General features: G+C 49.7%; 3 protein-coding genes across 3 annotated transcripts; 2 read left to right on the forward strand and 1 right to left on the reverse strand.

Moving 5' to 3' along the window:
- Window positions 1-29: 29 nt before the first annotated feature.
- On the reverse strand, window positions 30-1691 carry DEU56DRAFT_762686 (uncharacterized protein). The gene is made up of 2 exons (XM_041350747.1): window positions 1260-1691; window positions 30-1209 (listed from the first exon to the last, which is right to left on the reverse strand). The coding sequence occupies exons 1-2, from the start codon at window positions 1489-1491 to the stop codon at window positions 86-88; spliced, it is 1356 nt and encodes a 451-aa protein (XP_041215448.1). The 5' UTR covers window positions 1492-1691; the 3' UTR covers window positions 30-85.
- Window positions 1692-7333: 5642 nt separating this feature from the next.
- Window positions 7334-9749, forward strand: DEU56DRAFT_690 (major facilitator superfamily domain-containing protein). Its single transcript, XM_041347105.1, has 11 exons — window positions 7334-7531; window positions 7594-7789; window positions 7849-7872; window positions 7927-7951; window positions 8006-8061; window positions 8120-8141; window positions 8194-8516; window positions 8567-8627; window positions 8682-8988; window positions 9038-9382; window positions 9432-9749. Exons 2-11 carry the CDS (start codon window positions 7602-7604, stop codon window positions 9509-9511), a joined length of 1431 nt encoding a protein of 476 aa, XP_041215449.1. The 5' UTR covers window positions 7334-7531; window positions 7594-7601; the 3' UTR covers window positions 9512-9749.
- Window positions 9750-11062: 1313 nt separating this feature from the next.
- Window positions 11063-13490, forward strand: DEU56DRAFT_920624 (MFS general substrate transporter; the record flags this gene model as incomplete). The annotated part of the gene is made up of 10 exons (XM_041358497.1): window positions 11063-11275; window positions 11466-11545; window positions 11604-11625; window positions 11678-12000; window positions 12055-12118; window positions 12171-12297; window positions 12350-12478; window positions 12529-12637; window positions 12686-12873; window positions 12923-13490. The coding sequence occupies 10 exons, from the start codon at window positions 11063-11065 to the stop codon at window positions 13000-13002; spliced, it is 1335 nt and encodes a 444-aa protein (XP_041215450.1). The 3' UTR covers window positions 13003-13490.
- Window positions 13491-14577: the final 1087 nt, after the last annotated feature.

Consider the following 14577-nt stretch of genomic DNA (forward strand, 5'->3'; position numbering starts at 1 on the left):
TTCAGAAAGTTCAGGATGACATAAGCCATGACGAGTCTAGTTCATTAAATTGTTACATGTATTCGTCGTGTACGCGGTTATTATCTCATACAAAAGGTGGTTCATCAATCTTATACAAAATAGAATCAATCAACGCATCCAGATCCGTATCACCCAACTCACTCTCCTCCACCCCAACCCTCTCCACAACCTCTCTCTTACCCATCCACTCTGGCAGCTCCACCCTTCTATACCTCTTCCAATACGCCACAAAGAGCTTCACCTCAGGCCTAAACTTCCGCCCCTTCCTATGCGCGCTCAAACTAACCAACATCGCAGCATATGAAAGTCGGTAAATCACCTTCAACTCCTCATCACTCGCACCAAGACGAGCAAGCTGGTTGTTCAATGCGTGATCTTGATGTTCCATGCGCGATGCGAGCCAGTCTTCGATGAGGCTGTGGCTGGAATCGGCTAGGAGGAGCGCGAGTTCTGTGGCTGCGTCTACGAATGTGGCGCCTAGGCCTCCGTAGGCTGCGTTCATTTCTTCGCGGTAGTAGGTGCGGAGGACTTTGGACGGGCGGGGCCATTGGACGCATTTTTCTTCGAATTTGCTGGGGTTTAGGCCCAGGATGAAGGAAAAGGGCTGTAGGCCTTTGTTGCGGCCGAGGATGCCGTGCGCGAGGCAGACGGGTTGGCCGTCGTGCCCTGAGGATGTGAGAGGGGAGGATTGTAAGAGGCGTTTTGGGACTGCGAGGATGCCGCGGCTGACGCGCGGGGAGAATCCGATATGAGATCCCCAGAGGAGGGATGCGGATTTGTCTGGGTGGATGGGGGCGTAGAGACCTGTCTTGTCGTCTGGTGCGCGTTCTAGGGGTTTCGTCGACGGCTTTGATTTTTCTTTATCTGCGGTGTCGATCACACGCTTCTTGGCTTTGAGGATGTCTGTGGGGTCATCTGCGATAAGATTAGATTTGAAGAGAGGAAAACGTTTGTCGACGGGGTGTTGTTTCATGACTGGGATGCCTTTGCTTAGGATTGGCCAGGGATCGTTGCCTTGTATGAGGGGAACTAGAGTTGTGTCTATTCCTGTGCGGCTGGGGCCAGTCCATGCTGCCCATCGATTTGAGCAGTAGTGCCGATTACGCCAAGCGGGCCATGCGTAGCGGAATACAGCGAGGGATGATGCGCTGGCTAGTAAGATGATTCCGAGTGAATCGTTGTTATTGCCTGTATGAATGAACATTGAATATACAGGTGTAATATGGACGGGCGCTTACCTGCAAGGAAAGAGAGGATCATACAGCCAAAGGAAGCTACGAGAGCAATTGCTATGCCTGTCCACCAGAGATGTTCCCTTCGGGCGAGGCTGAACCGGATTGTCCATAAACCTTCGCTCTCGCATATCTCGACGAGAGTGGTGATAGCACCTTGAACTAGAGATACGGCTACAGCAATAGCAGTTGCAGTCCAGAAGATCTGGGTGCGTTGTGCGAGTGTGAGTTTGCTCATAAGGAAGGCGCCGCCTGAATTTGAGGTAGAAGAAGGGGCGGCAGTGGGGGTGGGGGATAGAAGATGGGGTTGGCGATTCGGAAGCCGCGAGTCGAACATGAGGTTGTGGTACAGCAGCCGCGTACGTAATAGCAACAGTGGTACTCAAAATAAATTTTGAAACTCTTGAAAAATCGCTAAACTGCGTTCAACTCCCTTCAACTCCCCGCTTAAAGTTTGAAAGAACTCGCGCAAGTCCGAGAGAAATGTGCTCGGCACACGTCGGCATGTAGTCGGACTTTAAAACGACACTTGTGATTTTCAAAGCGTGCTATGTACATAGGGGAAAGTGGTAGAGTAGCGGTCCAACATAATTGTATTTCAATGAAAGCATTAATAAAATTGTAAAAAAAACAAGGCCCGCGGGAATGAAATCAGCTGTAGGTAGGGAGCGCGGGAGGGACCAAATAAGTGCCGAGCGGAGGAGGGGGGGGATGCTGAGCAGCGGGGGGGGGGGGATGAAAAGTGTCGGGAGGAAGATCTGCGTGCCTCCGCGAAGACGCAAGATCGAGTGAAGGGCGGACTCCTTCTGGATGTTGTAGTCGCTGAGGACCGGGGGATGCTGAGCAGTGGGGGGGGGGGGGGGGGGGGGGATGAAAAGCGTCGGGAGGAAGATCTGCGTGCCTCCGTGAAGACGCAAGATCGAGTGAAGGGCGGACTCCTTCTGGATGTTGTAGTCGCTGAGAGTACAGCCATCTTCGAGCTGCTTTCCAGCGAAGGTGAGACACTGCTGGTCAGTTGGGATGCCCTCCTTGTCCTGGATCTTCGCCTTCACGTTGTCGATGGTGTCCGATGACTCCATCTCCAACGTGAGGGTGCCTCCGTAGAGACAGATAAGGATGCGGGAGGTGGACAGGCCGTTTGCCGGTAAGGGCGAGGCGCCGCTGGTCAGGTGGGATCTGTGTGGGATCCGGATTATAATAGATTTCCTATCAAATAAAAGTAAATGTTAGTTAACTACACACAAAAATGACTTACCTTGGGTGGATGGCACCCGAAAATTTGATGGTGGCCTTCTCAGCGCTGTGGATGGGCATCGAGGTTCGTAGGGTGAGGTCGACAACGACAACGACAACGGCGTGCTCAGTGCAAGACGAAGCCTCGGAACTTTCCGAGATTTCAAACTCCGCTGAAAACTGCGTCACATATACACGCAGATAGGAGTTTTGATCCCACACGCACCATAGCCCCCCACCATAACTATGCCTCGTCCATCCACTCGTAAAGAGCTCCTGAATACCGTGGATCAGGCCGAACTTTCTTTGGCCAGGTTACGATACCAGGATATCCTAGAGGACTGGTCAGACTTTGAGAGCGATTCCAGCTCCGAGGACTCGCTTTCTACTACTCCTTCAGACGATGATGTTTCAATCAGTCTGTCTTTAAGATCTCCTTCCCCCATGTCCCCCCGACTCCCCTATCACAGCGACTTCAGCGACTTCAGATTCTTCTGATACCAGTTCTGTATCTTCTGATGACGTCGCTTTGCCTTACGACAGGCTCCAAGACACCATCAATGCTCTTCGTGATGAGGTTATGAGGGCTCGTGTACTCCACAAGCCTGACGAGCCTCCTCCACGAGCATCTCAACTCCACATGCTGGTTCACCACGAGGAACACCGCCCTCACTTGTTTCGGCAGAAACTTCGTGTCAACCCGGAGATCTTCGATGACATCCTCGATCATATATCTAATCACCCTATCTTCCAGAACCAGTCCAACAATCCTCAGCTCCCTGTCTCCATCCAGCTCGCCATCTTTCTGAATCGGGCAGGCCACTATGGCAATTCCATTTCTCTCGAGGATGTCGCTCAATGGGCAGGCGTGAGTGTCGGGTCCGTAGTTAATTGCACTAATCGTGTGATGATTGCGGTGCTTGATGCCCATGATCAGTTTATCTGCTTCCCAGCAGGTAATTCTGAGGACGCTGACCTGGCTCGCAAATTTGCCGAGTCACGTACTTGTCCAGAGTGGAAAGGTGGCTTTCTAGCCATCGATGGTTCGACTATGAATCTGTTCACGAAACCTGGTTATTACGGTGAGACATTTTATGATAGGAAGTCCAATTATTCCCTTGGCTGTCAGGTAACATTTTTGTTCTTCGTCTTCATGTGCAAAAATTAATTTAATTCTAGGCAGTCATCCTGCCCCATAACCTCCTGATTGTTGATTACTCTCTTGGTCATCCCGGGAGTGTCCATGATGCATTCGCTTTTCGATCCACTCGCCTCTATGACGAGCACGCTGATCTTCTGCCTGATGGTCATTGGGTTTGGGCAGACAGCGCTTACCCATTGGAACCATGGTGTATCGCCCCTTTCAAGAGGCCTCGCAACGGACGGCTGACAAGGGACCAGAAGACATTCAATTATCACCTCTCTAAGGTATGTTTTTTTTTAGTGCTTTTCAATTGATTTTTATTTATGTAGATTCGTGTTCGTGTTGAACACACATTTGCTGTTTTGAAGGGACGGTTCCAGTCCCTTCGAGAGCTACGGTTCAGAATTCAGGCTGAGAAAGACCTCGAGTTTGCTGTGCAGTGGATCAAGTGTTGCATCATCCTGCACAACATGATCATTCGCTTTGAAATCGAGCATCGCAAGGAGGACGGAACATACGAGAGCTCTCTAAAGTGGGCTCGCACGGAGGGGGAAGATTTCATTGATCAAGAGATTGAGGGTCCAGAAGGTGAAGAAGTAGTTGGTGACAGGACATATGATGGCACTCCTGGTCAAGCTGCTCGTGCAAAGTTGATGGATGAGCTCTTTAACAGTCCTCACTCAGATGCACACCATAGGGAAGGATGATCAATGCTTTTGAACATGTAATACTACTAACAGACTTGTACAACAAATGTATATAGCTATGTACTCAATCACAGAAGGTAGCAACAAAACTGAAAACACATAAGTCCAATGGAAACAACAACAGCAAATAAGATGATGAGACGACGACGAGAACGAGAACGAGAATGAGATGATGACGAGAATGAGACGGCAACGGCAACGAGACAACGACGACGAGAGCTCACTCAACTCCATCTGATGCTGGGCCCTTGCTCGCCTGCATCATTTGCTGAAACTGGATCTTGAGTCGAAGAGTCTCCGCCTCCTTGTCGAGCACCAAGGAATGCGCTTCGTAGACTCGGATGTCGGCCTCGCGAAGGCGGATGTCGCTATCCTTCGACTCCTGCAGACGCTGATGGCTGACAGTAGCCTGGAAGGTCTCGTGCTCGCGCGTGGCGCGAAGCCACTCGTACTTCTTGATGTCGCGGGTGTGTTCTGTCTTCGCCTCGAGCTTCGCGAGATAGCGTTGGTGTTTGTGGTCGTGGCGCGACATCGCATCAGATTGCATGGACGCGATCTCATCCCTCACCTCCTCAACCTGCTGCATCACATCCGACTTGGCCTTTTTCTTCTTCGAGCCGCCGGCGCTATGTGGAAGCGAAGTCTGGGGGGTCGAGGACATCAGGTAGTCCGACGACGGGGTAGTATTGCGTGTCGTGGACGAAGGTGCTGACGTGCTGATAGAGATCTCCAATGGCAGCCTGCGGTGTCTACCGCGGCTCGGTGGCTTCTTCAGGCCAAATGCCGAGCGGCTGTTGTAGACAGATGATGGGGACGCTGCTGGCATAGCGAAAGGTTCGGGAGCATCGGGAGGGGGAGACGGCGACGAAGGAAGTTGTCGCTTCTTCCCAGCGACTTTGGAAGAGCTATCGGCCCTCTCATCACCTTCAAGGGGGGCATCCAATGGGCCACCGGTGCCTTGAAAGTCCATGTCCATGTCGTCGTCTGATGTTGGAAGGCCAGGGAGATGGAATTGAGAAGACTGATTGTAGGGGGCAGCGGAGGGTAAGGGGACAGCGGAGGGCAAGGGGGCAGCGGAGGGTAAGGGGGGCAGCGGAGGGCAAAGGGCCAGTGGAGGGCAAAGGGCCAGCGGAGGGCAAAGGGGCAGTGGAGGGTAATGCGGGAGCAGGAGCAGGATGTTGCAGTGTTGGATCGATGGAGGGATCACCATGTGAACCCCCAGCATAAGGCATTGCTGGGGGATAGTAGTGCTGGCCATAATGCGAGGGTGGAGTGCTGGAAGGAATGGATATCGGGCGGGGGATATTGAGGAGGCGGTTGAGGGTACTGCATGGGACCAGCGCTGGTATCAATGTGCATGGGGGGACCGGCGCTGGTATCAATGTGCATGGGGGGACCGGCGCTGGTGTCAAGTTGCATGGGGGTACCAGCCCCAGCATGTCGTCCAACCAAGGAATATAACGCGCCGGCGTGATCGACGCCAGGTCTTGATGAGTGAGTCTTCGCGGCCATGGACGGATTGGAATGCCAAATGGCATCCAGTTCCGTATACCATGGGAGCTCTAAGAGCGCTGCATCTACGAAACACATCAGCTAAGGACCAGAAAATAAGGAACGAGGACTCACCCAAAAGATTTTTCGTTTGCGTGCCTTCACCAGGCATCACACCAGCGCCAGTACTGTCAAAAGATGCCTTGAGTTTCTTGTATTTCCCCCTAAGTCTACATAAATTTCAGTATTTTTTGTAACGGAAGAAAAAACGGGAACGACTCACGTTTGGATGCGGTTGCAGACTCCGTCACGAAACTTCTTTGCGTTGGTGGCGAACGCGTAACCGTACCTCGGGTGGTCAGTGAAAATAAGTTTGGCCAGGGTACCATACACCTGCCCCTTGTCCGAGCCCGAGGCACCATCATCAACGGCAGCCATCGCTTTCTTGCCGTCAGAGTAGAAAAGTACTCTGCAATCGGCGGGGTGCGTGGAGAGATGGTTGACGAGGATGTCGGTAAGAGCACGGTCGCTCTGCCACTGGATAGTCAGGCGGGGTACATGCTGTTCTGGAGGGGGTTTGGCTGGTCCGCGAGTGTTTGGACCTTCGTCGTCCATCGACCTGGAGCAACACACTAGAGGGTTAGCTTTCAAGCGTGCAGAACGGCGTACACGTTGGCGAGAAGGAGGCATGGTTGTTTGAAACTCCGCCAGCGATGCCGGCCTGACCTTCAATCGCAGTCCCAGCGGCCGAAGTGTTGGAAGCCGCTTAGCCACGAGTTGAAAGCCTTAGTCAGAGTTCAGCGAGCTTTCAAACATTTCTAATTTTTATTTTGAGTACCACTATTTCTAATTTTTATTTTGAGTACCACTATTGCAGCAGTGTGACTAAATACATCACGTGACGTTGGTGGTGTGTGAGGCCTATCTTATGTCATTCAGGGTTTCTCACGTTTACTTTCAGGGTATTTACTTCCCACAGTGACTTCTTGTCCGAGCTATTTGCAAAACAGAGGGCTGCTGGGATTCCGTTCAATAAGGCCGCCGAGTTACTCTGGGAAGCGCCAGCGACATCAATGTTCATCTACTATCCTGGCTCGATACTACGAACTGCCAGTGTGAGCGATGACGGACCCGCAGCCCACGGTATACCCGTGCTATACTAACATTGACGGTAATACCCAAGTAAGGTACCGTAAGATGCAAACACCAGCACCAAAAATAGTAATAGGATTTGCTGGCCTTCTTGGGCCTAGGCCTCAAGCTCAAGTTTCAACTTTTCAACACCCGTGACGCAACATCAGTTACCGACTATCTTACTAGCGCGCACTTCAAGGTCGCAAGCGTTTGTCTGTGGGGCTTCTGAAAAGGTGAACTTGTTGGCATACTTTTCACTGCGAGATTAATCATTTAAAGTTGATCTAGTCTTTCCGCTCTAATTTCTTTGATCTACCAAGGAGCAAAAAGCAGCGTTTCCGGGTCTGTGATCTGGTCCAATTCCTCACCCCCGCCAGCGAAGGCCAGCGAGTGCAATGTCATATTTCTGGTCCTTATATGCGTGGCGTCACCCAGGGGCGGCGGTTTACAAATGGAATACAAGTTTTTCCAGCCCTCAAGTTTTTGCAAATAGCTATGGGAAGGAACTATGTGCTCCACTGAGTACTATATGAACGAAGTAACGTTGGCAGCATGATTTTCACATACCAGTACAGTTGTTCTCTTCCCTTGGCTCTCCGTTGGTTCTAACCTTTCCTCTTTGTATTGGCAGGAGAAGCTATGTCCGAGAAGTCACTGAGTATAGAGGCCTTTCAGAGCATTCAAATTGATGCTGCGTCTTACAATGGGCAGAAGACGATAGTAACCGTTGAACAGGAAATACCGAATGAACGAGGTTCTCAGAAGCTTGCAACACATCCGAGTGAAGCACCAGATGGAGGATTAAAGGCATGGTTTATCGTTTTGGGGCGAGTACATTTTGGTACATTGAAATAGTCACTGACGTCTTCGTATTGACAATTCGCAGTGCCGCATTGGTCTTGTTCTCCACGTAAGTAGTGTTCCTAATTTCTTCCTCTAGTTTGGCTCAAGAACGTTCCACCAGGCTTGGTTTTGTAAATTCATGGGGTGTAAGCAAGATTTTTCACCACACACCTGCATTTCTACAAAATCATACCTCTCAGGTCTTCCAAGAGTATTACGAGGAAGATCTTCTACGTCACACTTCTCCTTCAAATATGTAAGGTGATAAGTTTGTTCGCTGCAACCTTGTATAACTGATGTCTTGCACTCTCCAGAGCATGGATTGGTTCTACGCAGGCGTGTTCAATTTTCGTTCTAGCTAACCTGCGAAGCTCAATTATCCTCATAGTACGCGCTATCGTACCTTCCATCGCTTGCATCTGGGCGAATGTTTGACCTGGGGTACTTTAAAATACCGTTCTACGTCGCTAGCTGCACCCTCGTTGCGTGCACTTTCCTAACCGCGGAATGCACTCAATTCTGGCAGTTCTTCTTGACGCAGGGTGTCGGTATAGGACTGTGCTCCGGTACCATGTTCGCTCCCACAGTCATCATCGTGTCGCAATGGTTCTCCAGGAGACGTGGCCTTGCTATGGCCATCGGCGCCGTTGGTACTCCCCTCGGCAGCATCGTGCTTCCTGTAGCAGCACAAAATTTAATTCCATTAATTGGGTTTGTTCGACCACTCATGGGGCAATTCACATACACTCATACCATTACAGGTTTAGATGGACAGTCCGTGTATTTGGGTTCATTATGATAGCAACCCTGGGAACGGCCAACGTAGTATGTTGTCAACACCTATAGTGTCTCTTTCTCTGACGCATTTCCCTCAAGTTAATGAAACGACGGCTTCCGCCCGTCAATGTTCATGGGGGACTCTTTAATCTCAAAGCATTCCGCAACAGAGCATATACCATGTATTGCATCTCAGGAATTATGATAGTCTTAGGCCTTTACACAGGTACGACCGTTGTACTCGTCGCTGTGGCTCCTGATATTTTGGTTTCATCAGAGTTAACCTATATCTCTGTGAGCGCCGTAGCAATTGGCGTCTCCAAAAACTTTGCATTCTATATACTCGCAATCGCCAATGCGGCATCTACGTTACGTGTGTCATTTGGACTGATAGCAGATAAAATTGGTAGGTCTCGACAGTTGTGGACTATGATCCATCAGTTGATGTTTGATAGGCGCACTCAACACCATGGCAGTCCTTACTGCTTTAGCGGGAATCATGACAATAGCTTGGCCATTTGCTAAAAATGAATCCCAGCTTATTGCAATAGCCGCCACTTACGGGTACGTGTTGCACTTATTCACTGCTAGATGCTTGACTCACCCGTCCAGATTCTCCACTGGAGCATATGTAACTCTGTGCTCGATACCTGCCGTTGCGATGGGGAAAATGGATGACGCGGGGCGTCGAGTTGGAATGTTCTTGTCCCTCATTGGTTTAGGAGGCATTGCAGGTCCTCCAATATCAGGCGCCATCAGCACCGCGACAGGAGGGTTCGTTGCTGCGGGTTATTTTGCAGGTAAGTTTATGGCACGCGCGATCTTTGATTGGACGTTGACCTTGCTCAGGTGGCAGCATTATATTTGGTGTTCTATTGCTACTCGTGGCACGGTACCTCCATCTCGGACGCCTATGGGGCAAGTTTTGAATGGTAGTTCAGTCAGGGGAATCTTGCGTTGCGATGCGTCATGATTCATGCGTGGTGCCAAGCATCAACGTTCCATGCTACATTCATAATGAGCTCAGGTAACAATTTTTTGTTGGTGGAACATTGGGGCCAGAGCTCCTTAGATAGATTACTAGTGCAGCGCTGACTTGGGGCCTTGTTGCACTTAAACATACACATCCCGTAGTATTCCAATGCAGATCTTGAATGAATTTGCAACGAGATCAAGTTGATGCGCGGAGTTTGAAAGTATGTCGAAGCGAATGCAAATGTAAGTACTAGTAGTAGCTTCGTCGTTGACTACTTCATGACATTGAAAATGGATGCCCCTTGGGATCGACAACGACGACAGTGTATATATTACAACAACTCATCAGTTCCAGCATTCACGAACAATTGTCCGGCAACTTTAACGCTCTGCACATGATTCTCGCCGCCTCTCGAAACAACTGTGACACTGAAGACGAACCTCCATCGCCTGTACATCCATCTCCCAACCAAACGCACTCGACGGCTCCCTGCCCTCCCTCCACAGACGAAGGTGACAAGAGAGGCATCCCATAGTATCTGCTAAGTTCTCACTTCACACCGAGTTTTCTATCTACCGAGAATATTATTATGACAAGCGGAATGTAGAATCAACTCGATGTGAGTAGCAAGTCCTGCGTTCTGGAAAGCCGTTAAGCTTGGGGAATTCTCCGACATAGCTTTCAATACACAGCAAGGTCAAAATCAAGAGAAGAGTGGGAAGGAGGGAGCGACTGTCACCTGGAGTATCTTTAAGCCATTCTGCTGACGTACAGATTATAGCATTCTCGTCCCACTTCTTGTTTCATAACTGATAGTGACAATCCGTTCAACCACACAGCGAGTTGATCTGGGAAGCGTTGGGGAGGCGCCAGCGATGTCGGTAATATTGGTCCACTATTCTGGCTGGAGACTCAAATTGCATCAGGATATGATGATGAGTGACTGACGGTAGCACGTAACTCGGCATAAGCCTGAGAACGCCTTTGACAACTTCAGTGTGAGTCTTATATTGTGTTATACATCCGATAGCTAGCCCGCTTGAAAGTCGTGGCCGTTTATCCATAAAGTATCTGAAAAGGCGAAACTGCCGACACAATTTTTTCACTACGAAACTGATCACTTGAGGCTACATCATTAGGAATAACCTTCAAATCGTCCTGGCAGTTTCATTGGCAAAGCAAAGGCTAGATATAGTGGGCCTGCCTGGGATCCAGCTCCTTGGCCAGCGAAAGCCAGCAAGTCCAATTACGCGTTTTGGTCTTTGTATTCGTGTCATTATTCAGTGGCGGTTTACGAACGGAGTAAATCAACCCGACACGGTGACCCTCAAAGTTTTGCAAATGACTATCATCATCAGACTCCGAAGGAGCCAGCATTGCATCTCGGAGAATGATATATGTACATGACGTCGGCAGCATGATTTGCACATACCAGTACAGTTGTTCCTTTTCCCCTGCTCTCCCCGTTGATTGACCTCTTCTCTTTGTAGTGGCGGAAGATACCATGTCCGAGAAGTCACTAAGCATAGAAGCCTTCCAAGGCATTCAAATTGACCCTGCGTCTGGAAGCAGACATAGCTTGTCCTACGATGAGTGGGAGACAAAGGCAGTCGTTGACCAGGAAATACCGAATGAACAAGGTTCTCAGAAGCTTGCAACACAACCTGGTGAAGCACCAGATGGAGGATTAAGGGCATGGCTCGTAGTGTTTGCGCGAGTACACGTTTAATTCATTGACTTAGTCACTGATGTATTCGGATTGACAATTTGCAGTGCCGCATTGGTCATGTTCTCCACGTAAGTAGTGTTCCTAATTTCTTCCTCTAGTTTGGCTCAAGAAGGTTTTGCCAGGCTTGGTTTTATACTTTCATGGGGTGTAAGTAAGGTTGATCACCATACACTTACAGTTCCTACAAAGTTCTGCCCTTCAGGTCTTCCAAGCGTATTACGAGGAAAATCTACTACTTCACACGTCACCTTCAGCTATGTACGTTGCTAAGTTTGTTTGATGCAACCTTGTATAACTGATTTATTGCACTCCCCAGAGCATGGATTGGTTCTACGCAGGCGTGTTCAGTTTTTGTTCTAGCAAACCTGCGAAGCTCACTTGACCTGCTAGTACGCGCTCGCGTGCCTTCCATCGCTTGCTACGGGGCGAATGTTTGATCTGGGATACTTTAAAATACCGTTCTTCGCCGCTAGCTGCGTCCTCGTTGCGTGCACTTTCCTAACCGCGGAATGCACTCAATTCTGGCAGTTCTTCCTAACGCAGGGTGTCGGTATAGGAGTGTGCTGTGGTATCATGTGGACTCCCGTAGTCGTCATCGTGTCACATTGGTTCTCCAAGAGACGCAACCTTGCTTTGTCACTCACCACTGTTGGGACTGCGCTCGGCAGCGTCGTGTTCCCGGTAGCGGCACAAAGTTTGATCCCATCAATTGGGTGGGTTTGTTCAATCAATCATGGGGCAATTCACATACGCTCATGCAATTTCAGGTTTAAATGGACTGTACGTGTGTTTGGATTCATTCTGGCGGCTACCCTGGGGACGGCCAACGTAGTATGTCGGCAGCACCTGTGGATGTTTCTTTCTCTGACGCATTTCCCTCAAGTTACTGAAACGACGGCTTCCGCCCGTTAACGTTCATGGGGGACTCTTTAATCTCAAAGCATTCCACAACAGAGCATATACCATGTATTGCATCTCAGGAATTATTATACTTTTAGGTCTTTATACAGGTGCGGCCTGTTGTGCTCATAATTGTGGCTCCTGATATTTTGGTTCGATCAGAGCTCACATATATCTCTGTGAGCGCCGTAGCAATTGGCGTCTCCAAAGATTTTTCGTTCTATATACTCGCGATCGCTAATGCGACCTCTGCGTTACGTGTGTCATTTGGACTGATGGCAGATAAAATTGGTAAGTCTCGACAGTTGTGGACTGTGGTGATATCAGTTATTATTTGACAGGCGCTACCAATACCATGGCAGTTCTGACTGCTATGACGGGAATCGCGACAATTGCCTGGCCATTTGCTAAAAACGAATCCCAGCTTATTGCAATAGCCGCCATTTACGGGTACGTGTTGCACTTATTCACAGCTAGCTACTCGACTCACCCGCCCAGGTTCTCCCTCGGAGCATATGTATCTCTGTACTCTGCACCTCTTGTGGCAATGGGACAGATGGAAGACGCGGGGCGTCGAGTGGGAATGTTCATGTCTCTAATTGCTTTTGGAGGCATTGCGGGTACTCCGATATCGGGCGTCATCAGTACCGCGACAGGAGGGTTCGCTGCTGCGGGTTATTATGCAGGTAAGTTTATGACACGCGCGATCTTTGAGTGATAATCGACCTTGCTCAGGTAGCAGCATTATATTTGGTGTTGTATTGCTCCTCGTGGCGCGATACCTCCATCTCGGACGCCTATGGGGCAAGTTTTGAATGGCCGTTCAGTGAGGCGAATCTAGCGTTGTGGATGTGCTCTAGAATGGCTCAGAAGGAGTGGGTCTGGTATGATTCATGCGTGGTACCGAGCACCATCAGCGCTCCGTCCCACATTCATAATAAACTAGTTTAACAATTTGTTCCTACATTGATGTTGGGCGCAGAGCTCTTTATACTTTTTTGTGTAAACTAGTAGTTGCTTTACTTGACCTTTGCCCGTCTGATCAGAGGACGAAAGCGAGATGAGATATGTAAGTTGACCGGCACTTTGTGTTTCGTTCCGGGCGGATTTCAGGGGCAGCCGACTGGACTGGAGTGTCCATGTGGACTCGGACAAGGCGAACTCCTGCAGGTCAGCAGCTCGCCCGTCAGTGGCTTTGTGTCGTGAAATTACCATCGAGGAATCTCACAAAAGTTGCTCACCGAGCACTCGGAGATGAGCAATGTTGATGTGGACAAACCTTGGTAATCAACTGAGTCTACGGGACCTCTCGGGGCTCCTATGTTGGACATGAAGTATACGGCATGGGAATCCCAAGCACAAAAGTCAGGACCATGGCATGAATGATGCACTACTTACCAGTGCCCATGCGTTGTAGGGAGAAGCCGTGGATTAGTCCCAGTGAATGGTGGCACGGGAATTGTTGGGGGCACCAAATTGCGTCCTGCAATCCGCCATTCTCGAGGGCTTCGGTTTGAGCACTACGACGGTGAGGATGCATCACGACACTACCGTCTAGACATTCACACAGACGGTGGATGGGTCCTTGTAAGGCCTTTTGCAGGCGAACAGACCACTGGATATGGGTCATGAGGAAGTTAAATACACTAGCGAATGAACCCCCCCCCCACCGCCATCAGTTCCTGATCTGGCTCGAGAGGCAGGAATTTATCGAGGACCGGAGTAGCAATGGGCACGTTCTACGGCAGTGGCTAATGTGGACGCCTGCAAGCCCGTCTTCAAGTTAAACTCCGTACAGCAGTAGCTGGGTAGTAACGCGCCAACCGGAAAAAAATATTCGAAATGACAGCCAAGTCGTGACTCAAGTCCAAGGGGTACATCAAGTCCGTTGCATTCCATCAAGACCGCTGTGCAGAAAGCAGAGAAGAGAACTTGAAGGGCATGGACAAGATCTTTTATTGTTCGTACACCGATGTACAGAGATCAAATTGAACTTGTTTACTGATGCTTACCCGAGCGTGACTAAAGCGTGATGAAAGTCACAGTATATACCGATCAAGCACAAACAGGCACGAACCAAGGTTTGCAGAAAATTTTGAAGACCACACTGCAAGGCAACTGCAAAGTCATTTGCACAACTTGTAATGGCATTTGGTATGTGTACATCTTTTATGTTGATTGAGGAATCTATCTATGGTATTCGGTGTCTAATCTAAAACTTCCAGGAGCATCAGGAAATCGCGGTGGATTTGGTAGAGGGGGAGGGGGAGGTGGACGTGGGGGAGGTTTTGGTGGACGCGGGGGAGGTAGGGGAGGTGGTCGTGGTACGTTGGTATTTCACTTTGTATCATTCCTTTTTGAATCTCTTCAGGTGGTGGTCGTGGTGGAGG

This window comes from Suillus clintonianus, assembly GCF_016758775.1.
Source record: "Suillus clintonianus strain FC179 chromosome Unknown DEU56scaffold_1, whole genome shotgun sequence".
NCBI lineage: Eukaryota > Fungi > Basidiomycota > Agaricomycetes > Boletales > Suillaceae > Suillus > Suillus clintonianus.

Excerpts from the sequence above, each read along its gene's own strand:
- DEU56DRAFT_762686 (XM_041350747.1), bottom strand. The coding sequence starts at position 1,491 with ATGAGCAAACTCACACTCGCACAACGCACCCAGATCTTCTGGACTGCA. Across the intron at positions 1,210-1,259 it reads GATCCTCTCTTTCCTTGCAG|GCAATAACAACGATTCACTC; the intron begins GTAAGCGCCCGT and ends TCATTCATACAG.
- DEU56DRAFT_690 (XM_041347105.1), top strand. The coding sequence starts at position 7,602 with ATGTCCGAGAAGTCACTGAGTATAGAGGCCTTTCAGAGCATTCAAATT. Across the intron at positions 8,062-8,119 it reads CACACTTCTCCTTCAAATAT|AGCATGGATTGGTTCTACGC; the intron begins GTAAGGTGATAA and ends TGCACTCTCCAG. Across the intron at positions 8,989-9,037 it reads ACTGATAGCAGATAAAATTG|GCGCACTCAACACCATGGCA; the intron begins GTAGGTCTCGAC and ends GATGTTTGATAG.